Source organism: Acomys minous (genome assembly GCF_964271855.1).
Source record: "Acomys minous genome assembly, chromosome: 3".
NCBI classification, from domain to species: domain Eukaryota; kingdom Metazoa; phylum Chordata; class Mammalia; order Rodentia; family Muridae; genus Acomys; species Acomys minous.
Window position 1 is genome coordinate 71209949 of NC_140485.1, and position 27908 is coordinate 71237856.

The window sequence follows — 27908 nt, forward strand, 5'->3', positions numbered from 1 at the left end:
TGAGTTACATACATCTCAACAAAGTTACGCATGGAAAATCATTGTCTAAACACAGACTGTTGTTGTTTGTTTAGTTTTTATGGGGTTTGTTTTTGTTTTGAGACAGGATCTCACTGTGTAGCTCTGGCTGGCTTGGAACCCAATATGTAGACCAGGCTGTCCTCAGACTCACAGAGCTCCGCCTACCTGGCTCTGGCTTGGAGTTCTGGGATTAAAGGTGGGCGTCACCCACCAGCCAGAGCCTTTTCTCATTGCCTGGCTAGACTTTGATGATAACCTCAGTTTAAAAAGTATTAGTTGTTTGTGGTGTGTATGCATGTACATATGTGCCCATACGTCTGTGAACGTGTGCGTCTGCGCAGACATGTGTGTGTAAGACCTCAGGCATTGTTCCTTAGTAGCTGCCCCCTGTGTTTTTTGAGACAGGTTCTCTCACTGGCCTGGAATTTATCAAGTGAGCTAGGCTGACCGACTGAGAGGCCCTGGGAATCTTCCTGCCTCCGATTCCCCAGTGCAGGTGTCTTAAGGGGGCACCACCACACCTGGCCTTTATATGTGGGTGCCAGGGCTTGATCCCATGGTCTCCTGCTTTCCTGCAAACACTTACCAACAAAACTGTCTCCTAGCCACAAAGAAGACCACGGGAAATGATGTAAAATCTCTATTTGGGTGGGAATTTATTTTGTTTTGTTTTGACAGGAAAACTCAAGACACCAAACAAAACTCTATATTTGGCTTGGCTGTTTGTCCCAGGACGATCTAATCCTCCAAAGGAGGTGCTCCACCATCCTTGTCTGTGTTGAAGAGAACGGCCCTGGCCTGCCCGAAGTGTGGTGCCGCCAGCTACGCAAATGCTTCAGAAATGTGCGTCTTACAAATACAAAGTGAAGTTCATGCAGCTTGCTGACGCTCTTCAGTGTGGTCTCATCTCTTCATGTTCACAGAGAATTCTGGCCCGGAATTCTTCCAGAGAAGGCAGCGTGTTCTCAAACTAGGGAAGCCAGACTCAGGAGTCCACTCACAGTCTTTGGGGACAAGCGCACAAGAAGTCTAAGAAGGGTAACTGGGAGTTTCAGGAAGTCTGCTGCCTGGTACCGCCATATTCCCCAGCATGGTGGCCAGGCTTGCCTAGCACAGCCTAGCTTTAAAAGTCCTTTCAGTTGTCGTTTTTGTACAGGGAAGTTTGAAGAGAAAGCTGTCCCATGTGCGTGCTTAGTAAGAAATTAGCCAGATGGGTCAGAATCCCGAGCTGACTCAGAGAAATGGAGCTGGTCACATACTCCACCTACCTCAGACAGAGCAGGCATCTCTCAGTGGCCCTGGACAGTGAACCAAACCAGGGTACTTAACTGCAGCCAAGAGCATGGGCAGGGGCATTTACCGTGAGTCCAGGGCCTGGTCCTAGGGACAGACACCTGCAGAGACTGGCCCGCTCCTTATCTCCAGCATCCCCAGCTGGCTCTAGAAGGCGCTGTTCCATGAGCTGCGCGCTCTGGCTGCCAGGCAGGGTCTGGGAAGACACAGGCGCCGCTGGATCTCCAGTTGGCAGAACGGATTCTGGTTGGATACGCGAGTGGCTATGCCCAGGCCACAGGTGGTTGAGCAGGGGCCCCAGGCAGTGCTCCATTCGGGACAGGGGACATCAGCTGACACAGGAGTGACGAGGGCAGAAAGTTGGTGTCCTGGGGGTTAGAAAGAAGAGGGTGAACATGAAGAGGTTGGGGCTCAGTAGGCAAGTCTGCTCGCCTGCTCTCCGTGACAGGGAACTCGGCAAGGCTGCTTGCCTGTCGTTTCTTCCTAAACTCCCTAACATCTGGAACTGTATAAGAACAACAGCTGGGGCATCATAGCACAGCGTACCCCAGCAACACTGGTCACCTTTCTTTTTTCTCTACCTTCCTACTCCCTGATACACGGTGTCTTACAGACACGCTTGTGTGGCATGGTATCGTAACCTGCTGGCAAGAAGCTCAGGGGCCCAAGATGGCAGGCCCAGCCTGGCCTAGCTCCTCCTCCCCACTACCCTTTTCTCTTATGTTTGGTGTCCTTCTTTCTGTGCCTGAGAACTAAGAGCACAAAATATACATTTTCAGCTGTCACATTCAATGAATGTAGACAAGGGGTTTTTTTCGGGGGAGGGGTGTCAGAGGGTAGAGGTAACATTGTTTTTGTACATCCCATATGTACCCAGCAGCCCCCCAACCACAAAACATGACTCACCCCAAATGTCACTGATGCTGCGAACCTCTGCTTTGCACACACAAGCGTCCTGTGTGTGTGTGTCAGGGCAGGAGGTGTGAGGATGCTGGGGTCACCATTTACTGCTTGCACAGACCACACAGACACACACACACAGACACACACACACACAGACACACACACACACACACACACACACACACACACACACACCCTCCTAGCACCCACCACCACATACAACACTGACACTAGTGAAAATGGAAATGTTACTGAAAAGTTGTGAAACCATCTTTGCTAAGGAATTGTCTCATGAATAAAAAAAAGTCTGCACATGTTCAATGCAGACCCAATCACAAAACTGTTTTTGATGAACAGCTGGTTGGGTCCATGAATGCAGAAAGCCAGATGTTCACACCCTGCGCATGAGCACACAGTGAGGTCGCACGGGAGGCAGGGTCTTTAACTCACTTTTTTCTATGTAAGCCGAGAGCTGGCTGTATGGTTCAGTTGTAGAGCGTTTTCTAGCTGTACAACATGCTAGATTCAATTCCGGGTACTGTGTGGGTGGGGACACATAAGGTGAGCTGGGTGCCTCTCTCCTGTGTGCCTAATTTGGTGTGTCGTCTTCCTTGCCAGGGATAATGTCAGCCACAGCACTCCTGCGGAGCTAGCATCAGGCATCTTTACTGCCTGTTTACTTGAAATAATTCATCGTGTCCTCTCAACAGTTCTAAAAGGTGGGTGTTCTTATTTGTCCCACTTTCCAGTTGGAGAAACTGAGGCAGAGCACTTCAACAGCTTCCTTAGAGTCATACATACTGGCATGCACAGAGCCAGTCCTCACTTCCTGGTCACCTTCCCCCATCAAATTCATGTGATAAGGATAATGTTTTTAAAGAAACAAGACAACAGAAATCCCAGAGTTGAAGAGCTTGTAGAAGAGTGTAGCAATCCTGCCTGTGCCTCTGCCCAGCCCTGGGCTGTTTCCCAAACTCTAATTCTGTCTGGTTCAGCTTTTACATAATCCTTAACCTAAGGATTTTACTGAAATCCAAGCAAGCAGGTGTTCATAATATTATAAATTGTTCATATGCATTTAATTATATCACATATGACATGATAGGAATATGTATCACAAATATATATTCTATACATATCTATTTATGTTGTGTTATATTATCCTATACTATATTTAGTATCTGTGCTATCTTATGTCACTTATACTATATTTATATGACTGCTGCGAGATGCAAAAATTTGGCTCAAGGATGCTAAGTCTTTCCTCCTCCCTATTCTGTCTCCTGAACTTGAACTCTTTTTTTTTTTTTTTTTGTTTTGTTTTGTTTTGTTTTGTGAGACAGGGTCTGTCTCTCTGTGTGGCCTTGGCTGCGCTTTGTAGACCAGGGTGGCCTCGAACTCACAGCGATCCGCCTGCCTCTGCCTCCCAAGTGCTGGGATTAAAGGCGTGCATCACCACGCCCGGCCTTTTTTTCAAGATTTATTTATTACATATGAGTGCTTTAGAGAAGAGGGCAGCAGATCTCATTATAGATGGTTGTGAGCCACCATGTGGTTGCTGGGAATTGAACTCAGGACCTCTTGAAGAGCACATAGCACTCTTAACCACTGAGCCATCTCTCCAGCCCCTGAACTTGAACTCATGTTTTAAGATTTACTTATTTTTATTTTATGTGTGCATGTTTTGCCTCATGTACACATGTGCACCACATGAATGCCTGGTGCCCACAGTGGTCAGAAGAGGGCATCAAATCCCCTGAAACTCAAGTTATGGATATTTGTGAGCCACCATGTTGGTGCTAAAGACTGAACTCGGATCCTCTGCAAGACAGCAAGTGTTCTTAACTACTGAGCCACATCTCAAGTCCCTTGAATTTTATTTTCAACCATTTGTTAGTTAAAATTATATCCCTCAGTGGTTGCCTTTTGTTTGGTCAGTTTTGTTTCCACGAGCTGCTGCAATTGGGGCATTGGTGGCCTGGGCCTACCCTGCACTCACTCACCTCGGGCCGTGGAAGGCGGGATCCCCGGCGTCACCCTCTGGTCACACACCCACTCAGGGCAGCACCTTCCAGGCACCTCTACTCTCCTGGGGTGTGGGCAGTCCCAGCTGGGCAGCCGCACATCCTCACTGCACAGTGGGAGGCAGGTGAAGCCACCGTCATCACAGCGGCAGAGGACCCTGCAATTGGGCTGGAAGGTCTCCCCGTGCAGGTACCTGTGGCCGTTCACCTCACAGCCTCCATCCTCCTCTTCCACTGCATAGGGAGGGAAAAAGTGATCAGCTCTGGGTCCTGGAGTCAGAGCACAAGGCAGGCACCCTGTCCTGTCTCCTCTGCTCCCCACATCCCCCAACTCTACTGGTTAGCCGCCCTAGTCAGCAAGATAGAGAGGAGTCTAGGAGCCTGGCCTTTCTTAACTACAGACCAAGTACTTTCACTTCTTGCTTCAGGTTCTGTATGTGAAAAATAGAATACGTTGGCACTTATTTCACAGTGTGTCATGGACTAAATGAAACTCTGTGTGTAAGGAATCTGACAAAGTGAAGCCCTGGGTCAAGAGAAGGTAGAGAGCTTGCTCAAGGCCTGAGCTCAGTCTGCAGCATTGTATAAACTCTGTGTGATGCATCCTTGCTGGCACTCCTGTAAGCCTAGCACTTGGGAGGTGATGGCAAGAGAGTCAGAAGTTCAAGGCCAGCCTGGGCTAGAGAACTCTTCCTGGCTGGTGTCATCATCATCCGGGCTTAACTTGTCAGCTGTAGAACTTTGAATTTGCTACTCAGATTCTCTGAGTGGCCCTGTCACCATCGATGACAACAGTAACTTGTGCCCTCGGGCTACATGGACCACCCACAGAGCATCTAGCTCAGGGCTAGGCACATACAGGTGCCCAAGAAACACATGGGCCTTTGTGTCACCACCTGCCTGGAGGGCTGGAGGCCAGAGTGCTCCTCCTGGCAGCCTCTTGTTCTCCAGAGAGGACAACTGCTCCCTGTCCCCGTGGCCTCCAGACCACAGCCCCTTAGGTACAGAGATCAGACCCTCTGACCAGGATCATGACAGTGGTTCCCTAGAAACTGTGCCTGGACCCCTACCTGGCCTTGCCACTTCTAGGTTCACCCCACCACACCCATCTCTCTCTCTCTCTCCCTCTCTCTCTCTCTCTTTCTCACACACACACACATACACACATACCACCCATCACACACACACCCACCACACACACCACACACACATACACAACCATCTCATACATACACACACACCCATCACACACACAATGCACCCATCACACACACAATGCACCCATCACACACACCACCACCACACTCATCACCACACACACCACACCCATCACACACACCCATCTCACACGCAGACACACCACACCCATCTCACACACCCATCTCATACATACATACACACACACCCATCTCACACACATACACACACCCCCATCACACACACCCATCTCACACACATACACACACACCCATCACACACACCCATCTCACACACATACACACCACACCCATCTCACACACATACACACACACCCATCACACACACCCATCTCACACACATACACACACACCCATCACACACACATACACACCACACCCATCTCACACACCCATCTCACACATAGACACACCACACCCATCTCACACACATACACACACCCATCTCACACACATACACACACCCATCTCACACACATACACACCACACCCATCTCACACACATACACACACACCCATCACACACACCCATCTCACACACATACACACCACACCCATCTCACACACATACACACACACCCATCACACACACCCATCTCACACACATACACACACCCATCACACACACATACACACACACCCATCACACACACCCATCTCACACATAGACACACCACACCCATCTCACACACATACACACACCCATCACACACACATACACACCACACCCATCTCACACACATACACACACACCCATCACACACACCCATCTCACACACATACACACACCCCCATCACACACACCCATCTCACACACAGACACACCACACCCATCTCACACACATACACACACACCCATCACACACACCCATCTCACACACATACACACACACCCATCACACACACATACACACCACACCCATCTCACACACATACACACACATCCATCACACACACCCATCACACACACATACACACACACCCATCTCACACACATACACACACACCCATCACACACACCCATCTCACACACAGACACACCACACCCATCTCACACACATACACACACACCCATCTCACACACAGACACACCACACCCATCTCACACACATACACACACACCCATCACACACACAGACACACCACACCCATCTCACACACAGACACACCACACCCATCACACACACATACACACCACACCCATCTCACACACATACACACACACACAGACACACCACACCCATCTCACACACAGACACACCACACCCATCACACACACATACACACCACACCCATCTCACACACATACACACACACCCATCACACACACAGACACACCACACCCATCTCACACACAGACACACACACCCATCACACACACCCATCTCACACACATACACACACACCCATCACACACACATACACACACATCCATCACACACACCCATCTCACACACATACACACACACCCATCACACACACATACACACACACCCATCTCACACACATACACACACACCCATCACACACACATACACACCACACCCATCTCACACACATACACACACACCCATCACACACACAGACACACCACACCCATCTCACACACAGACACACCACACCCATCACACACACATACACACCACACCCATCTCACACACATACACACACACACAGACACACCACACCCATCTCACACACAGACACACCACACCCATCACACACACATACACACCACACCCATCTCACACACATACACACACACCCATCACACACACAGACACACCACACCCATCTCACACACAGACACACACACCCATCACACACACCCATCTCACACACATACACACACACCCATCACACACACATACACACACATCCATCACACATACCCATCTCACACACATACACACACACCCATCACACACACATACACACACACCCATCTCACACACATACACACACACCCATCACACACACATACACACCACACCCATCTCACACACAGACACACACACCCATCACACACACCCATCTCACACACAGACACATACACCCATCACACACACAGACACACCACACCCATCTCACACACAGACACACCACACCCATCTCACAGTACCCGTGTCAAAACCATTGTTTCCTCCAAGGCTTCTTCAGGGCCCCCTCTGCTGGCCCTCCCCTCCGCACCCATGATACCAGCCTTCATCTGAGCGCCCCAGCCTCCCCTGAGCACAAGCCCTGGGCTTTTGCCAACTGGGAGAATTTCTGTGTCCTTTCCCACCTCTGGAAGTCAGTTGCAAGGCAGGATTCACAATTCTTTTTTTCCCTTCAGCCGATTGCAAGCTGTGTGACTACTTAAGTGACTTAAGTCTCTCTGGGCTGAGCTCCCTCGCCTGCAAAATGGGGATCACCTTAGGGTCTACCTCAGTGTTAAAGTGAAATTGGCTTGCAAGGCATTTTCTCACAGGACTTACTCAAGAAAGGGCTCCTGTTACTGCCAGCCCCGCTAAAGCCTCTGCTGTCATCCACACAATGCCACAAATATTTGCTGCGTGCCTCCTGTGGCCTAGGCCATGTGCCAGGAGGTTGTAATTCAGGCTATGTGGGCAGATGGGCAAGCATCCCCCGCCCCCACGCTGGAGCACTCCAGTGCAAATAAACACAGCCAGCAAGCCAGCCGAGGTTGCTTGGCTGTGGCCCTGCCTAGTGAAATGGCCCAGTTTAGGTACTAGAGGGGGAACTGTAACTTCTTAAATATGGTGACAGGCCTCACCAGACACAGTGGCGTGTGAGGAGGAATGTGAAGGAAGTGAGGGAACGTCCCATACATATGGCTAAGAAAAGGAGGGATGGGGGGGTGGGGGAGGGGGGTGGGGTGGGGGTGGGGACAGCCAGTGCAAAGGCCCTGAGACTGAGAACATGACTCGAGTGTCAAGGCTAGTGTGGCTGGAGCAGAGAGCAAGCGTGAGAAAGGGAGCACATGAGAGCACTTCTGTCATAGTGTGAAATACACTTAGATGAAACTGCTGAAGTGTAAAAATAAACAAAAATAAACGGTTTCTGTTTCTCTAAAGTTCTTGACTGGGGTAATTTTGCTCTTCGGCGACCTTGGCAAGGTCACCACTGGCAGCTGATCCTGGCACCTCCTAAGCAGAGACGGTGCTGGGAAAGGTCAGGCCACAGAGAGCCTCCCAGCAACAGTCACCAAGTCCTACCCCAAAGTGTCAGAAGACGCCCAGGCCTGAGACACTGGTGAGGAATGTCACACATCCAACGCCACTGCCACTGGAAAACAGTACTGGGGGGTTCACAATGTAGCCCCAAGGCTCCCAGCTGGGGAATGGAGGAAGTGGACTGTTATTTAAATCTGTTTGGAGATGGGGCAGGTTGTAGGGCAGAGAGCATGCTCAACCTCTCTGAGCCTCAGTTTCCCTGTTTGTAGAACTTGTGCAACCTCACTATGGGGTATGAACAGCGAGTGCCTGGTACTCCTCATGGCATACGCCACGCCCTGCCTGGAGCCTGGACTCTTCCTGTGTGTTTGCCTAGGGGCAGCTGTTTGCCCAGCTCTGGAAGCTGGCTGTAATTTGGATGGGTGTGGATAGAAATCACCATCCGGAAAGTCTCAGCAGAGAACAAGAGGAAAGAAACAGTGCAGTGGGCCCAGGAACCCTTGGGTCACCAGTCAAGCTGAATAGACACAGCGCCCACAGTAAGGAGAGAGAGATACAGGGGGATGGGTTCCTCTTTGACTCTGAATCCCATGGCCTGACACCCCTCCTCCCCATTGGTCTGGCAAACCTGCTTACAGAGGCACACGGCCCCCTGGCCACCAGGGCCTGACCCAGGCTGACAAACCAGGCCCTGGCTGGGGTCGCAGACATGCAGGTGGTCGCAGGACTCCCCCAGCCGCCGTGCACACACTCGACAGCAGCCACAGCCGTCCAGCACGAGGGTTACCCCCAGTGGGCACCGGGGTGGTGTCCAGGGACAGGTACAGGGTGTTGGGCACAGCTGGGCGCACACCTGAGGAGACAGAAACCTCATTCAGCTTTGACTGTCATGGAAAGTGTGCAGACCCTCACAACCGGCCCCTTCTCGGCCTAATCAGACCAAGTCGGCCCCTTAGCTTGGCATACAGAACTGGCCTTCAACCTGAGCCATCCCATCGTGCTCCTGAGAGGCAGCATAACATTGCAAGAACCTGCCCATCAGAGTCTCAGATCTAGGTCCTGCCTTATTGGCTGAGTGGCCCAAGGCTTCCTCAAGCTCTCCAAGCCCAGATGTCCTCCTGTGTTAAACGGGGACAGGAAACAATGCCACTGATCCCTGACCCCTGAGTTTAGGGAAGAGGCCATCAATATGGTTAGGTTTTGTTTCTTGGCGTGCACACGAATGTGTGTTATGCAGGCGTGTGTGTGTGTGTAAATGTGAAGAGACCAATGTCAGCTGGCCGCCTCTCTGACTCTCCACAGGGTCCCTCGCTGAGCCTGGCAGTCACCAATTGGTTAGGATGCCTAGCCAAGTGAACCCTGGGATCTGTCCATCGCTGACCCTCTCAGCACTGGGGGTACAGATGTGTCCCACTGTGCCTGGCCGCTCCATAGGGCTGCTGGGGATCCATCTCAGGCCCTGCAGACTTGCACTGCATGCCCTTTACCTGCCAAGCCATCTCCTCAGCCTCCTAATGGTGGATAACACTGGTGGCCCGGTGGTCATCTTTGCTAATTACCATAAAGGAAAACTTCCGGTCCCCATGCACTAACTCACAGGAAGGCAAGAGTGAAGGCCTGAGGAGTGAGGTGAGCGAGAGCCGGTACGCAAGCTCTTGCTCCCAGGCTGAAGAAATCGAACAGAACATGGAATTTCCAGATCTTGGCTCGACCCAACGTTTCCCAGCCCTGAGTGCGCATCAGATTAGCCAGGAAAGGGGAAATGCAGATTCCCAGGCCTCCTCTAGGACTCACACAACTAAAAGTCACAGAGGCAGGACCTGCTATCTATTTAGTAAGCTGTCTAGAAGCTTCTAAGAAAACAGCGAGGCCCACAGCCTAACTCCCCACCCACTCCCATTACCCCACCACCCTGCACAGATGGGGAAAGTGACTCCAAAAAGGGGAAAGTGACTGCCCGTAGCCAGAGCTGGGAGCCATGCCAAGCCCACCACCCCGGTATAGACTCATGGCCCCAGAGGAGTATACTTCTCCTGTAACAGACAAAACCTGAGCCAGGGACTCAGAACACATTGATTTCAGGGCCAAGACTTCACCCCAGTGACTCAACTGCGCCTTCCACCCAGGACAGAAGTACCCAAGTGAAGAGGTACAAGCCATGGATGGGGACCAAGCTACCACTTGAGATGTTCCAACTGCCTGTCTCACCAGTGGAGTCAGTCTTTAGCAGGAGAAGGTGTTAATTGGATGATCTAGGAAAAGGAAACTAAAGACCCAAACATCCTGATTGGCCCAAGGAGGCAGTGATCCCTTTACAGCCGCCTTCATCCTGTCCACTCCTAGACCCAGAGTCCCAAAAACCTGCTTTCCGGGGTCCACAGTTCTCACTGTGGCCAGCAGGGGCCGCCCTAGAGTCATTAGTTGTCCCTGACCAAGTGGCTCCCACCTAAGGCAGGACAGGCTGCAAATTTTCAGAGAGATGGCTCAGAGGTTAAGGGCATCTCCTGTTCTTCTAGAGGTCCTGAGTTCAATTCCTAGCAACCATATGGTGGCTCACAACCATCTATGATGAGATTGGGTGCCTTCTTCTGGCGGGCGGGCATGCATGCATGCAGGCAGAACACTGTATGCATAATAGATAAATAAGTCTTTTTTTTTTTTAATCAGATTCCAGAGAGTTCCTGGACCAGCAGCCTCTGAGAGCTTGAAATGAAAATGCACTGTCACTTCTCTGAGCCTTCTATGTCATCTCAGCATAGGACATAGTACATTCTGGGGTAACTCACTTGGAGTTGGCCTGAGAGAAAAGAGACAGACGCTGAGAGGGTTTGATGCCCTTGGTTGAAGAGAACTGCTCAAGCACAAAACAAGCCTTCTACTGAGCCCCAGGCCTGCTGCAGGCCCTCAGGAGCTTCTGGCTTCTCCATGTCCCGAGCCCCAGGAAACCCCACTAGTGACACCTGTTGCTCCACTAGTGACACCTGTTACTCCACTAGTGACAACTGTTACTACTCTAAGTGCTGTGTGGACGAACTGTCCGTTTAACATTCTCCTGTGAGGTCTGGGGAGTTGGGGTGGGTTCTTGTCTGATTTAAAGATGATGAAATAACACTTGGGAGACTGAGGCAGGAGAATTACCTTAAGTTTGAAGTCAGCATGAGCTACATAGTGAGTTCCAGGCCAGCCTGGGCTACAGAGTAATGTAACACTCTGTCTCAAAATAAAAACTTCAAACCTATGATGTCAAAAATGGATCAGCGTCAAATAGTAAACAGCTAGGAAGCCGTGGAACTGGATCGGAATCCACGTTCCTGGGAAGCCAGAGCTCAAATGTAACTCTGGTGCCAGCTGCCCTTTGGGGACTACATTAGCAACAGTTGTGACCACATATCTGTCCCACCACCCAGAATTCTGCCTCAGTCTACCCACTTGTTCAAGGACAGTGACAAGGCAGGGCAGGTTTCTGTGCCAGATGTCAACCAGCTTCCCAGGAGCAGGAAGGAAGGAATGGCCCCACCAATGCCACTCCAGTGGCGAATCTAGGGCACCTCTTCCTCTGTTTCTTAGAACCCTCCCCTCCCGGGGACCCAGGGAACTACCTAAGCCACCCACTCTCGTGTCTTTTTTATTCTGCCAATCCCCTTCTAAGACTGGCAGCCAGTTGGTCCTGGCCTTGCCAGGGAGGGAGAGGTTTCTGTTCATGCACCATTGGCTCCAGCCCCTGACTGGGAAGCCCACATTTAGTGTGAGGCATTGCGCAGGTTCGGGTGGAGAGATCCAGACTGGGATCGCCTCCAGACACACCATGTCTGCCCCAGGCTTTGTCGTGCTGCCCTTCTATTGTTATAATGTTTCTTTGCTGTGTGGCTTTGGGTAAGTTGCTTACCCTCTCTGAGTCTCATTGGACTGAAACAGGACAATTTCTTACAAGACTGTTGTAAATGTGAGGCAAGTGGAGCTACGCACAAGCCCATTTAGAAGATGTTTCATGTGACACCAAGGGACAAGGACAACTACCACAGAGATGTCTCCTGCTCTCTCTGATCAGGGTCAGCAGTCACTGACTGCTGAGGGCCAGCATGCTATATTTTGCAATCAGACCCCAGCATCCATCCCTGGCCTCACTCAGAGTTACACAACACTCACATCTGATTTAGTTTCTATGAGGAGACTGGAAGGTGCCTGCATTCTCTTTTGGACACTCCTCTGGGTCCAGAACCCACACTGTCCTCAGTAGAACAATTCTCCTCAATGACCTCTCCCCAAAAGCCTCATGAATGTTGTACCCATTCAACTGAGGCTGGGAAGGATGCTTGCCTGAGGTCACACAGCAGAATTTGCAAGCTGTCTGGGCCCAGAGAGGGAAGCAAGCCTGGGCACAGAGACCAGACAGTAGCCAGTATAGGATTCTTCCAAGGGGTCCGAAGATGTGACCACATATCTGTCCCACCATCCAGAACTTTGCTGTCTTTCAAGACCAGGATTCCTTACCATTGAGAGGAGGCAGAGGGAGGAAGTGGCCAGGAGATGGATCAATAGGCTGCCCCTCATGTCACCGTGTCCCCCGTGGAGCCAGCTTCAAACCTGGGAGGCAAGACCTGAGTCTTTATGTTCTAGAGGCTATGAGGTCCCCTTCTAGGTCCATACACAGAGAGAAAAAGACAGACAGACAGACAGACAGACAGACAGACAGACAGACAGACACCCTCCCACACACACACACTTCTCATTCTTCTCCCCATAGTCCCAGGAATGAGCCCAGTTACCTGGAAGGTGAGGCCGTGGAGGCCACCGGGAAGGTGTCTGACAGTGTGTGAAGCCCGAGCCACCGCCTGTGCCAAAGAGTTGAGGACAAGCCGGCAGGGCCCTCGCAGCTCCTCGGTTCCCAGCAAGGAAGGTCTCCAGCCCAAGCCACCGGCACAGCAGCCGCAGCCTTGCCAGGGTTCCTGTCCCACCCCAGGATCCTGTGGAGACCAGAAGTGTCTGTCAAACGCTTTGCAGATCTGACCCACAGCGTCCTCAGCCCCGTGGCCTGAGCTCTGGGCAGCCCAGACCCAGCCTGCGGTTTCTGGCAGGGAGACTGGCAGCCACCCAGAGGTGGGTGTGACCCAGAACAGAGCTTCTCTGGCAGCCTGTCTGCTCTTGACAACCAAAAGCCTCCCTATGTTGCCTTCTTAGCTTCGAAGGTTGCCTACCATGGCCAAGCTTGAGCAGGCTGGGCCTACTGTGTGCTGTGGGCACTTGCTGGGCTGCCTGAGCAGGCTGAGCCTACTGTGTGGGCTCAGCTGATCCAACTGAGCTAAACTGTCTTTGTTGAACCACACAAGCTCTGAGGGGCTCTGTGGGACTGGAAACACAGCAGAGACCTGGAGACCAGAGCTTGGGAGAGGAGGCCCCCTTGTTCAGACTAAGGCTGGGGTCCAATCTTTTGAGAGAGATGCCATTTCTGAAAGCCAAGAAGGCTCTGTGGTATGCAGGCATGATGTTATTGTGTAGTTCAAATGCTTATTTCTGGATTCCCCCATATCTGGTTGCAAGCCTTGTTCTGAGAATCTCCTGTCTCAACGTTGTATAAGCTCAGCTGCCTAACTGTCCCCGATATGCCAAATAAAGCAGTTTACAGCCAATGGCTGAGCAGGGGAGAGAACAGGGCTGGACTTCCTGCCAGACAGGGGAGGAGGAGTTAAAAGAGGAAGTAGTGGATTCAGCCCTGGGCAGAGGTTCAAGAAACCACAGAAGACGGAGCTAGAGCAAGGAGAGATACAAAACACAAGTGTCTCTGGAATGTATGCTGGAAGGAAACCAAATTAGCTGAGAGGGTTAAGAATAGATTAATAACTGCTCAGTTCACGTGCTGTGAAGATTATTATTAAACAATTGTTTGTGTGATAGCCAGGCTAAGAGAGAAATAGAGAAACAAACACAGTTACGTAAAATTAACTGTAAGAGTGGTAGAATGTTCCAGAGGGAACAGCATGTTCAAATGCCCAGAGGAGGGACCCAGCACGGCAGCCTGGCCTACTCAGAGCAGAAGGTGCCTCGTGGGCAGGCGGCTTCCTGGGTACTGGACTGCGCAGGACTACGCAAGAACAAACACAGGATTCACACCACCAACTGTGGGACATTTCCAGCATCCCCAGCCATTGGGCCCAGGGAACATCAGGGTATAAGGACATGAGATTGGAAGGCCGGGGCTACAGTTGATAGAGTGTGTGCCTGGCTTGCACAGATGCCCAGCGTTGTGCAATGAACTGGTGCGGTTGCATACACCTGCAATCCCAGCACTTGGAGCTTGGGAGGGTCAGAAGTTCAGCAATGGAGTTAGAGGGTCAGAAGTTCAAGACTGCCCTTGGCTACATAGTGAGTTGGAGTCTAGAATAGTTACATGGGAGCTTGCTTTAAAAGAAAGACAGACAGGGCTGAGGTGCTCGGAGAGAGCTGTGGCTCCCAACACCTCCACCAGTTTCAGTGGAACATACGTGTGAGTCCGGAACACAGAGGGGTAGCCTGGTCTACGAAGAAAGACCCTATCTCGAAAACAAAACAAAACAACACACAAAAAAGCAAAAAGCAAACAAACAAACAACAACAACAACAAAAACAAGCAAGCAGGAAGACTACACACTCCCCTGGGTCACACACAGGTTATCTCTCCCACTGTGGGTGTAAAAGCCATATCTAGAGAAGAAGAAGACCTCATGACCTTCGTCAGTCAGGGCTGGCAGACGAAACGGCGTGGTCAGCTTGGGCTGCCGTTTGTATCTCCCTCCCTGGCCTTCCTATGCTCGCCGAGCCTAGGCTATGCCACACACACAGGCATGGCACCAGGGACACTGAAAAGGCAGCTCATAGCCATTTGCTTAGGTGGTGGAGGCCGAAGAATGGGGCCCAGGCTCTGAATCCGGCAGGTGGGGAGTGAGAAGCAGGGGGCTGTGTGGCTGGGCATGCCAAGGTGGCCATAGACAGCCAGTGATGTACAGTCAACCCTGAGCCACCCTGGACGTGCCCCCTTGGCTGCTCGTCTGCTCTGTGGCCACATGGAAACCCCATAGCCTCTCTGGGCCTCGGACAGACCTGTGCAGTGCCCATCCCAATAACGCTCTTTACTTCCTGCCGCCACGACCAAGACCTGAGTTTAAGATGGCTTGGCAGCTAGGCAAGGCGATGTGGCTAGCTTCCTGTTGTCTGTGGGCTATGCAAAAGCATTGCGTGCCAATTATGGGACCTGTCCCTAAAGAGAACGGCTTTCTTTTTGTCCCACCAACACTCCTTTCTTCCTCTCACTTCTGGTCAAAGGTGTAACGGTGAGGTTCCGAAGCCACCTTGGACCATGAGGGTACCTTGAAGAGAGAGAGAGAGAGAGAGAGAGAGAGAGAGAGAGAGAGAGAGAGAGAGAGAGATTGGACCATGGGGGAACACACATGCCATCCCTGTGCTTATAAGGCTGAGGCAGGAGGATAGTGAGTTTAAGTTTAGCTTGGGTTACATAGAGAGACCCTAACTCATAGACAAAAAAGGAGGGTGGGTCCCATATGACGCCTAGAGCTACATATGTGTCCAGGATGCTCCTCCCTATAGATTTAATGTACGTAATTAAAGGGGTAATGATATGTGCATATTTGTGCGATTATATGTAACTGCTGTTTTTAGTATTTATACGGTTCCCCTAGACCCTTCTTCTATTTGAGCTGACATGAGTTGGACTATTCGTGGATACTTATTGCTAATGTAAAAACAGCATATTTTTGTTTTATTGCTGGTGGTGGTGACCATGCACCCAGCAGCCTTGCTGAGTCCCATTTAATAGTCTGTCTGTTGGTTTCTAGCCTTGTCTCTCCCCTTCAAGGATGGCATCTTTTCCTTCCTCCTTACTCGCCTGGCTGCCCTGCACCAGCCCTCAGACCACAGCAGCACTATCTGTGGCTCTCGCCTTTCCTGGACCTTCAAGATATAAACGCAGCTTTTGGGTCTGAAAAGTTCAGTGAGATTAAGGTACTTCTTTTCCCTGAAGACCATGGACCTTGTCCAAGAGCCGTGTCTGTGCCAGGCTTCATGAACACTGGGCTGTTTTTTTTGTTTTTTGTTTCCCCCTGATCCTCTGAGGCAGATATGCTGGCTAGTTCTCTGTTGTTGGTATTTCCTCCGGGATAAACTTCCTGGAAGCGAAGGAATGTGATTGTTTTAACCTTGCTGGATGCAAGACAGCATTTTATTTAGCGTCTCCATCTGCGTTCATGAATGACGTGAGCCTGTAGCATTCCTTCACCAGTTGCCTTATCTAGCTTTTGTCATAATGGCTTCCTTGGCAGCGTCCCCTCCCCCTCCCTGCCTCTCTTGCAACCTGTACGACGACGCCGTAAGAACTGTTTCCTGCAGTTCTGCGCAGCTTTGCCACCAGAGCCTGAAGGTGATGATTTGTGAGGCTAGGAGATCTGAAAGAATGATGCCTTGGCTTCTATTCTCCCCTTGTTCTTGGGGCTAGTCTTTTGAAATGTTAGTATTTGCGTGTCTGTGTGCACGAAAGTGGATGTGTACAGGAGTGGACACAGGTGAGGAGGCCAGGGGTCAATGCGGAGCTTCCTCCTCTGTGGCTTTCCACTGTATGCTTTGAGACAGGGTCTCTCTCTCTCTCTGAAACTGGAGTCACTGATTTGCTAGGTTGGCTGCTCAGTGAATCCCCTCAGTGAGTCCTCCTGTCTCTGCCTTCCCGTGCTGGTGTTACAGATGTGTACTGCCAGACTGTGTTTTTGTGTGAGTTTTGGGGATTTGGATTCAGGACCCCAAGCTTGCATACACTACCCACTGATCACTCCAGGTCCCTCTTTTGGTACCGTAAGCCTTCCCAAAAGCTGTCTCCTCAGGCGTTAGGCTTTCCGGTGCATATGTATATCATTGGTTCACAGTGGCCTTTAAATGGCTGAATCTTTAGGTTTAGGTTATTTCCACCATTTTGTGTGTATTTTATTTTACCTGGTGGGAGGTGCTGAGGACGGAACCCAGGGACTAGTGTGATCTGGGTAAGTGCTCTGCCCCTGAGACATGAGACACCCCAGCCTCTCCTGTACACTGTACCTCTGGTTAGCCTGCTCAGGCATGTGTGTCTGCTATTAATTTGGTCTTGCTTTGATGAATTCTTTTGATCTCTGGCTTGTTGACTTGTTCACAGAATCCCCTGCTGCACACAGCCACACTCAATTTGCCCCTTTGCTGCTCACTCCTTCTGCATCTTCAGCGACATCGTGTGTACCAAAAAAGGGGCCTGAGCTAGCACCCCCAAACTAGACTTTGCATCTTCAAAAACCCCCACCTCTGCCCTGACCGTCTCCGCCCTGACCCCGCCTCCGCCCTGACCCCGCCTCTGCTCTGATCTCGCCTCTGCCCTGACAGGTTGGGAGCATGGCCTCAGCTGCTCCCATGACTGCAAGCATTCAGCCCCCAGGGTCCCTCTGTGGCTTCTCTTCCCATGTGTTCTGCAGGCTGGACAGGAATTCAGATGTCTACCCCTGGCCCCGAGGTCCCAGGTGCCATGTGACAGGTCTCCAGGGACAGCTGTGGACTTGGACAGTTTACCACTTGGCTGAAGTTTGAAATGGCGTGCTCCCACAGAAGGACTGGAATGTGGTGACCACAGCACACACAGCACGTGGCTGTAAGCTGGTGTGAACTGGGGTTTGAGAGCACAGGGATGGCATGGGGGATTATTTCACAGCACTCAGGGGGAAGCACATTGGCGTCCTAATGAATCAGTGAACTGAAGAAGCCAGGTTCCTATCCCTGCTGTAGTACTGTGCACCTTTGGGCAAACTCTTTGACGTTGTGGGTTTCAGTTTCCTTATCCATAAAGTGCGTGAGAAGTAATTTTAAAAATTTTTTCAAGCACCTCTGGGCCCAGAGGTCTAGGTTTTATATACCTGGAAGTCACTTATTTCCAGGAACAGCTCTGACCCAGTGAGAGGCTTGGAGGAAGAACCTCAGGAGAGACCGGCAGCGTAACTCAGAATTCAGGATACTTTGCTGAGTTGGACCAGTGGGTCAGGCACCAAGCCAGGGGCAATATTGCACTGGGTTACTCCTACCCCACCTGAGAGTCCCTGCCTTAGTCAGAAGACCCCAGCTCCAAGGACCCACTTTTCCCCAGGGTCTCTATAGCTGTCACTGTCTGCCTAAGAACCACTCGTCTGTCCATCCTTGCATGCATGTCCGCCTGTCTGACCTACCTGTGCATCTGTTTGTACACTCATCCATCCATCAACCCATCTATCTATCTGCCCATCCACCATCCATGCATTCATTCTACAAACCCTGGCTGTACAGTCCATGCCTCAGTGTTAAAGAGGGAAAAACATGTTCCTGCTCACAGTAAGCTCAAGAGGTTGGGGAACAGAGGCCAGCAGAGAGAGTTTCTCCATAGCAAGTAAGGGATGCCTAGGAGAAAAAGAGAGGTAGGCCTGAGCCAGCCCCGGGGGGATGCGACACAGAATTTAGAAGCAAGGGTAGGTGTCATCTGGGTGATTTGTGTAGGGGCGGAAGGGAGTAGAGGCTTGGAAGTGGAAGAACTGAGTCTGGATGGAGCCATGGTGGTGGCAGGGGTGGAGGGGAGCTGCACCTGAGCAGGCAAATGTCAACTGACAGACATGTTCATGTCCATGATGGAAAGGATGTCAAGGCCTTGGGCACGCTGCATGGCCGCTTGTAGAGATGGAAAAACTGTCCGAGGCAGGTATGGGAACCCCACTCCCATGCCTGCCTGAGTGATGTGTGGGAACTCTATGGGGCCCAGTCCGCAGTGATGACAACACAGAGCATCCTTTCAGCCTCCCAGGACTCTTTGAGATCCTGAGTCATACGTGCTCGGCTGACCAAGGACCACTGTGAACATGAGGCCTGGCCTGGAGCTAATTGTCCCCATGCCTGCTGTGGTGGAGGAGCATTGGCTGTGGGGACGGCGGACTTGGTTAGAAGCCAGTCCTGAGGGCTCTAGTCATGGGGTGGCAAACGTGCCAAGAAGGGATCTGAGTCACTGTCCCAGGCAGGCATCAGCTTGGGCCTCAGGGTCCCTGGGTGGGAGATGGGAGATCCACCTGCTCATAGCTGCCTCCACAGAAGCTCTCCAGGCAGCAGGCTCTCCACTCAGAACACGGCCCCCTAAAGACCCCTATGGTTGCAACATGCACAAGGGAAAAAAAAAACAGCTTGAGATACAGCAGGAGGAGGGATCTTAAATGGAGCAGGCCCTAAAGATCCCAAGGAGAAGTGTGTCTTGTTTTGTTTGTTTTCTGAGACAATCTCACACAGCCCAGGCTGGTCTCAAGCTTGCTATGTAGCAGCCAATGACCTTGAACTTCTGCTCCTCCTGCCTCCCTCCCCATCTCCAGGGCTAGGATTACAGGTGTGAGCTATGTCACTCAGTTTATATAGTACTGGGAATTGAACCCGGGACTTCACGTACACTAGACAAATATGATAGTGTCTAAGCTCCACCTCAGCCTGGAGAAGCCCATCTCATGAGAGTCCCACACCCTCGCGCTCAGGAAGGCAGACAGAGGTCCAGAGATGGCAGCCACCCAAGCAGTGTTTGCTCCTGTTGATCCTTCCTGTATTGTCAGGTCCTGTGCTGGAGACACTCAGGGTATCTGGGTCCAGCCTGATGGGTCCTTAGAATCTGGGAGCTTCTCCCAGGACACAGGCAGGCAGCTCAGAGACAAGTCCGGTCTCGGACTGCCACCGCATCTTCTGAGGAGATGGCTGCAGAGGGCTTTGGGCTGATGTAGCATTTGAGAATGCTACAGGCTCATGTCATTCATGAATGCAGATGGAGACGCTAAATAAAATGCTGGTGCACATTGCAAGAACGTTATCTGTGACTTGTGTCCTCTCTTCTGAATGCCTTATGCAAATAACAACTGACCCCCTCCTCTGGGTGTAGAGGTTGAGAAAGCTCTGGGCCGGAAGGTCCTCACTAGAAGGCTTGGGATCTACAGCATGCTCAGGGCTCAGAAGCGACACGCAGCTGAGCGTGGTGGCGCACGCCTTTAATACCAGCAGTTGGGAGGCAGAGGCAGGCAGATCGCTGTGAGTTCAAGGCCAGCCTGGTCTACAAAGTAAATCTAGGACAGTCAAGGCTACATGAAGAAACTCTGTCTCAAAAAACCAGAAGAAGAAGAAGAAGAAGAAGAAGAAGAAGAAGAAGAAGAAGAAGAAGAAGAAGAAGAAGAAGAAGAAGAGACATGCATCTGTCTGCTCATTCCATAGCCAAATGGAAAACATGGATGTGGGGTGATATAGACAGGGCCCACAAAAGGGCAATGAAAAGAGACAGTCCATACCCTAGTCAACTGCTGTTGTGGCTGGGCGTAGGTAATGGCCCCCAAAGCATACCATACATCACAATAATGTCAACGCTCCCAGACAGGATCTAAGTCTGATTTACACTCATAACCTCAGGTCCTCCATAATTTCAGGTCTGAATACAGTTTCCTATTTTTTTTCTTTTAATAGTTACTTATTTATTATGTATACAGTATTCTGCTTGCAAGCCAGAGGGAGACATCAGATCTCATTACAGATGGTTGTGAGCCACTATGTGGTTGCTGGGAATTGAACTCAAGACCTTTGGAAAAGCAGTCAGTGCTCTTAACTTCTGATCCACCTCTCCAGCTCCCAGCTTCCTATTTCTACAGCAAAAACTTAGGATACTTAATATGAGACATGGGTGGTTCTGAGCAACCTTAAATACTAAATCATTTAACTATGTCAATATCACCGCAAAAAGTACTGTTACTACCGTCCCCGCTCCAGAGGTAGGGAAACTGAGGCACTGAGGCGTTACATTAGCCGTACAAAGTTAGACAGTCAGTGAAGACACAACCAGAATCTAAACCCAAGCCTCTAGAGTCCCCTGCGTGTGTCTCCTGAGGGAATGCTACTTTCCCAGCAGTACTTAGAAAGGGCGTGGTCCCTCCTCACCCATTGCAACAGGATGCCCACGATGGATGACCTGGAAGATCACTGTCCCCTGTCCACTCACTTGACCCTCACTCTCTTCTCCTGGGCTGGCCATGGATGTAAACAGGGCTCAGCTGTAGACTTTGGTGGTTCCTGCCAAGCTGGCACTAGGGGTCCTGTGGGTACCCAGGGGATCCCAGCCCAGCAGCTGGGTGACCTCAGGGCCAGCATTTCCGTAAACATCCCAGCGAGCCAGCCCCACGTGGTTTGGCTGGCCCCATGTGGTTTCCTATGACACGGCCACTTCCACCCCCTCTGCCTGTCTGGGATTCCAGTAATGGTGTGTTTTCTCTGGAGCTGGTGGTGCTGGTGGCATGGAGCCCTGGGGACTTCCTGTCCATCCTTTTCCCTCCATGGGGACTTTTTTTTTCCTTCAGGAAGGCAGAGGATGTGCTGCCCAGTGGTTCACACACCTTGCACTACCCTAAGTATCCCAAAAGGTATAGGCTAGACGTGGGGGGGGGGAGGTATCCTGGATATCACTCCCATTACAAACTAGAAAGGATGGGGAGGAGGCGGAAACAACTGCATCTTCGAACCTGGGAAGATGGCTCAGTCAATAGAATGTTTGCTACTCCAGCCATGATGACTTGAGCATGGATCTGCAGCAACTATGTAAGAGCTGGGCAAGGTGGCATGCATCCATGACACCAGTGCTGGGGTACAGGGACAGGAGGATCCTCTGCGGCTTGTTGCACCAGCCAATCTAGCCAGATCGGTGAGCCCCAGGTTCAGTGAGAGATGCTGTCTTAAGAAATAAGGCCGAGAGTGATTAATAATAATAATAAAAAAGACACTTTATGTCAACTTCCATTCATATGTACACAGTACACACATGTGTGCACATACAACACACACAGAGGAGGGAGGAGAAACCACCGCGTCCTCAGAGGGTTCTGCATCGGAGTTATGCCTGTATCATCGCGGGAAGTGATGTGTGTGTGTGTGTGTGTGTGTGTGTGTGTGTCTCATTTTACTGAAGGAGGAGCTGAAGTGTCAAAGAGTGAAATGGCTTTTTCCAGCAGAGTCACAAAGGTACGAGGCTGAACTGGGATTTGATCCCCCCACAAGGTGGACTCTGGGTCTCTGCACTCACTCTCTGGGCTCATTGCCTCTTTAAAGATCATTGGGGCTTGGGGGCAGTCTGCATGGCTCCATAGTGGGACATTAGCCTGGCAGTTTAAGGACCTAGGCTCCACCCCCAACACTGAGGGTCGGAGGGGGCGGGGCTGGCGGGGAAGGCCAGATCCAAATCCAACTGCCTGGCACCAGACGAGTAAGACAGACCTGGTTATGTCCTGTTCCTGTCATTTACTTGCTCTGTCACCTTGATCTCTTCACTTCTCTGAGTCCAGGTTTCCCAGTGGATTTGTTGTGAGGATTAAAGATCTGGGAAACAAGACTTTCAGAAAATGATGCACTCACAGCGAGGTAAGCGAAGGCCGGAAAGGCCAGCCCACATCCCACAGCTGATGATGACAGAGCAGAGAATGAACTCACAGCTAAGCCCGAACCTTTCCCTTTCAACCACTTAACCACACACCACTCTCCTCAAAATGTGAGTGCAGTGTCGAATTGCACGGCAAGCCTCAAGCCTGAGAGTTCTCAGGAGCTCCCAGCCCCACCTAAGAAGATGGAGATGAATCTTGGGGCAAGGGCACCTTAAAAGATGGCAGGGTACCCCACTTGTGAGAGGGCAAAGGGGTAAGTCAGTTTCCTGCTCGGTGTTGGCCCCCTTTGTGAAGTGACAAACACCGGGTGTTCACGGCAGAGGTGTGTGTAGAATCCTGAGCCGAGCCTGCATGTGGCAAGACCCAGGACCACTCAGACGGTCTGGACGGAAAGTGACTTACAAGCGGAGTACAGAGAGAAAACCTAAGGCTGTGCTACTAAAGAGGCTGCCTCCCTAAATCTGAACCATTCACTTCGTGATCCATGTCATCCAAATCAATGTGCACTGTGTCGGGGAGGAGGGGACGGGCCAGAAGCGAACCTCCCTCCTACTGAATCTCAGCTCCTACAATGGTTGGGTGCCTGCAGTGGAAAGAGGGAAGGGATCAGGAGCCTGCAGGCCCTCAGCAGCCCCCTCCATCCCCACCCACAGGGAAGGTTAAACCAGAGTCCATATCTTGAACCCAACAGTGCTGGGATGAACCCCAGCTTGCTGCCCGGAAGTCTGGTAAGACCCTGGGTCCTGCATTGACAGGGGAGGGGCTGTTTTGTGGAGCCACGTAGACAGAGAACAGGCTCGCTGCAGCAGCACAGCGCCCCAGGATCCTACACCGCGAGACTGCTCTGCAAATAGGAGTCATGGCCATCCTTACTATTGTAACCATCAAAGCAGAAAGGCCAGCGCCACCTCTAGTTGGGAAAGAACACGGAAGCAGCGTTCTCTGGTCCAGAGATGCTCACACAGCACCTGCTCCTGTCCCATCCTCAGAGTCCTGGAAGGTCAGTTCCCTTGGATGGGCACTGGGGGCCCCAGCCTGGAGCCACCTGTGTGTGTTGTGATGGACAGAGCCTGTTCGAGGTGGAAGAAGCGTGTTCTGGGCTCCCCCATCTTGGGTTTGGAGGCTGATATACCATCTTGAATCTGCTCTTAACTCCAGCCTTTGCTCGCTCGGAGTGTGGCTTTGGATGAGTTACTTAATGGTTCCATGCTTCAGTTTTTTCATAATGCGCCTATAGTTTAGATTTCATGGGACCATCATAAGAATTAGAGGAGGCCAGCACAGTGAGAGTATATGGAGATCAGAGGTCAGTTTCTGGCCTTGTTAAAATCCAGAAATGGACGGCACACCTGTGAGAGATATTCTGCTGCGAAGTGGGTGGGTCCGCTTCTAGTGTAGACCTTTGAGGTAGGAAGACACATATCTTTGATCTGGATTTTTTCCCCCTCAAGACAAGGTTTCTCTGTGTAGCCTTGACTATCCTGGACTCGCTTTGTAGACCAGGCTTGCCTTGAACTCATAGACACCGCCCGTCTCTGCCTCTCTGAGTGCCACCACACCAGGCTCTGAGCCAGATCTTGAGGCTGGACTATACACCTTTAATCTGGGCCACCTGCTGCTGGAAGCCTATATAAAGACGTGGAAGAAAGAAGGTTTTGCTCTCTGCCTGCTTGCCCTCGCCTTGCTTGCACCTCCATTCCTTCACTGGCATTGGAGCCTGCTTCCTCAGGATTCCAGCATCTACTGAAGACCAGCTGAGACACACAACTTTGTGGACTGAGAAACTACTAGATTCTCGGACTTTGTGTTCACAGCCAACTATTGTTGGATTAGCTGGACTGCAAGCCTGTAAGCCATTCCAATAAATCACACAGACACACAGACACACAGACACACACACACACACACACACAGAGAGAGAGAGAGAGAGAGAGAGAGAGAGAGAGACAGACAGACAGACAGACAGACAGACAGACAGACAGACACACAGACACACAGACACACAGAGACAGAGATTCATTGCATAATTTCTGTGACTCCAGTGAACCCTGACTAATACAACCAACCATCTACTTTGTTTTCTGAGACAGGTTCTCTCACTGGCCTGGAACTGGCTGGCCAGAAAGCTCCAGAGAGCTGCCTGTCTCAGCTTCTCTCAGCTTTTGGTGGGGGATCAGTTCAGATCCTCCTGCTCTCGGGGCAAGCTCTTTACTCAGGCAGCTACTCACTGTCACTGTTCACATGACATTAGCACAGAGGAGACCTTGGAAGGCACAGCCCAGGATAGAATATGTATGCTAAATGGGGACAGATAGCAAAAGATTTTTACTTCATGGGTGGAAGGTTGCTGGGGGAGACCCAAGAGGGACCTTGGTAGGAAATGGGTCCTGTCTACTGCAGAAAAGCAGCCAACAGGAAGTATAGGAGTTGGAGGGGAGGTTCTAGGACATAGCACTTGCCTGGCACGTGATGCCCTGGGTCTCATCAGCAGGACCACAAAATGAAGGTTATTCTAGGGGCCTAGTTACCTTACCCTGCCAGATCCAGTGCAAAGCCGCTTTGATAATCTCTCTCTCTCTCTCTCTCTCTCTCTCTCTCTCTCTCTCTCTCTCTCTTTCTCTCTCTCTCTCTCTCTCTCTCTCTCTCTCTCTCTCTCTTTTTCTGATGATCATGATGATGATGTGAAAACAGTGGCTTGCCCAGGTTGGTGCCTGTCCAGAGGTAGACCTTAGCTCTCTTTGGTGTTAAAACCTACTTATCTAGAACTTCTGCCTCCCAGCTGAGGATGGGTGGTGCCAGGCCTCCTCCCCAGTAGCTGGATGTCCGTGAGAGCTGCTTAGGACCAGGGCCCGCCGACAGAGTCAGTTTCTAGTCTCTGGGGTTGGGGTTGGAAATGCCTGTCCACATTCCTGGGTGTTAAGTCTGAGGACACAGGCTCCCGCCATCAGCCATCGCATTCCCCAGAACGACTCTCTATTCATAACAAACCCCAAAGGTCACCCGTCTGGGAAAGAGCATTCTCCCTCCACCCCAGGGCAGGGCAGAAGGGCTCAAGCTTCATGAGAGCACTTGGGGTGGGGGTGGGGGTTCCCAGAGGTGTGGTCTGCTCCTGGTAGCCCTGAGTCCACATCCTCCCTCAGGTGCCCCCCCCCCCCGCAGCTGCTGTCTAGACAGGCCAAGTGCACCCAGAGAGTGCAGGAATTGCTGCAAGAGAGCCCCAGATCACTCAGCCTTACCACCTCCTCCTAGCTGGGTTCCTTTGCTGTGCCTCCGTTTCCTCTCTTCACTGAACTGACGGCATATGGTTGTCATGGGGAACCCTGAGATCTTTTCATCCGGTGACTCTTGACTGAAAGCCCACCAGCTTCCACAGAGTGAAACAGAGCAGACACTCCACTTGCAAGTTTTAAAAAAGGGAATTTTGGGGTGGGGGTGGGGGTGATTGTGACTGACTTTAGAAAATGTTGGCACCAAAGAAATAGAGCAAATTGAGGGAAATGTCAACAGCTGTGGGATTGAAATGATAGATAAACAGCAAATGTTTTCTGTGTGTCTGAATTTTTTTAGAAAAAAAAGGGGGGGGGGGAGAAAAGGAGAAAGAACAGAGAAAAACCCAGAGTGGTGGTAACCACAGTTATAACCGCTTCCAGGCGGGATCACAGCTTCCCCCAACAGGATACTTGTCTGTGTTTGGCACATAGTAGGGCTCATCTAGAACTGGATTCAAACCCTGGCTCTGCCTTTTCCATTTTAAATGTCCTTAGGCCACCTTTCCTTAGACCTCAGACTGCCCTCCTCTGACCAGAAGCTGATGAGGCTACACACTGACTGACAATATGGCACTCAATCCCCCACCCCAGGAGACACCAGCAGATAGGAAGCAGATTATCACTCTGGGTTCATAATGGAGAAACTGGGTGAAGAGGAAATGAAATAGTGGAAACAAAGTGTGGTATGCTGAGCCAAATGCAAGGTTAGGCCAGGTACGGGGGTGGTGAAAAAAATTCACCGGGCTACAAAAAGATAAAGAGGTGTGTTGCAGTTCCCTGCAAGAGAGCGGCAGGTATGTGCTCAGAGAGAGGCCCCACACTGCTGCCAGGCTGGCATGGCAGCTGAGAGGGCATAGCTCAGCCTTCGCATTGCAGGAGTCCTGGGTAAACTGATCCTGGAGCCGCAGGAGGATGGCAGGTGTTAGCTTGTTAAGTAGTAAACTTGATGAGCTGTTTTCTTGAGTTGGGCATTGGAGTAAGGTTCTGTGAGTCACTGGGACCGGGCTCCAGGTGTCCGAGGGCCCAACATCAGCTGGTTGCAGCCTGGTTGTTAAGATGTGGGACTTTTCGTTTCATTTTTTGACCTTTTGTCTCTCTGTCTCCCCCTTGACAGATCAGCAAGATCAAATCAGTGACAAGTGGCAAAGACCATCGTTCTTCTTCCGGAGCAGCTGCGAAGCTGAGTAGAGGCGGTGAGACCCTGGTCAGCATCGCTAATCCACCACGGTCCACCACATGGGTCCTGGGAATTGAACTCTGGTTGCTGGTTTCCATGTCACAATCAGAGGGAGAGAAAGATGGAACAAAAGGCAGGTGCCATGGAAACCGACAACCAGAGTTCAATTCCCAGGACCCATGTGGTGGACAGATAGACTTGACTATTACAAATTGATCCCTGATGTTCCCAAAACTGTCTTTGTCCCCCGCCCCTTGCATTTGAAATGTGATTACATAAAGCCTTTCCAAAATAAAGACACTCGGCATTGTGGAAAAAAAAACAACAAATTGATCTCTGCCTTCCTAAATAAATGCAAGTAGGGGCTGGAGT

General features: G+C 51.1%; 1 protein-coding gene across 2 annotated transcripts; it reads right to left on the bottom strand.

The window, feature by feature from the left end:
- Nucleotides 1–639: 639 nt before the first annotated feature.
- Nucleotides 640–26464, bottom strand: CCN5 (cellular communication network factor 5). Of its 2 annotated transcripts, XM_084777214.1 has the most exons (6): nucleotides 26327–26464; nucleotides 13401–13598; nucleotides 13126–13218; nucleotides 9271–9487; nucleotides 4221–4475; nucleotides 640–1682 (listed from the first exon to the last, which is right to left on the bottom strand). In XM_084777214.1, the coding sequence occupies exons 3-6, from the start codon at nucleotides 13183–13185 to the stop codon at nucleotides 1462–1464; spliced, it is 753 nt and encodes a 250-aa protein (XP_084633340.1). In that variant the 5' UTR covers nucleotides 13186–13218; nucleotides 13401–13598; nucleotides 26327–26464; the 3' UTR covers nucleotides 640–1461. The 2 variants fall into 2 exon arrangements, with proteins under 2 accessions (XP_084633340.1, XP_084633339.1); XM_084777213.1 differs by lacking the exon at nucleotides 26327–26464 and having other exon boundaries at nucleotides 13401–13695.
- Nucleotides 26465–27908: the final 1444 nt, after the last annotated feature.

Coding starts and splice junctions, on each gene's coding strand:
- CCN5 (XM_084777214.1), bottom strand. CDS start 13,185: ATGAGGGGCAGCCTATTGATCCATCTCCTGGCCACTTCCTCCCTCTGC. Junction 4,476..9,270: donor CCAGGGGGCCGTGTGCCTCT/GTAAGCAGGTTT, acceptor CTCCCTATGCAG/TGGAAGAGGAGGATGGAGGC. Junction 1,683..4,220: donor CCCGCCTTCCACGGCCCGAG/GTGAGTGAGTGC, acceptor TCTAACCCCCAG/GACACCAACTTTCTGCCCTC.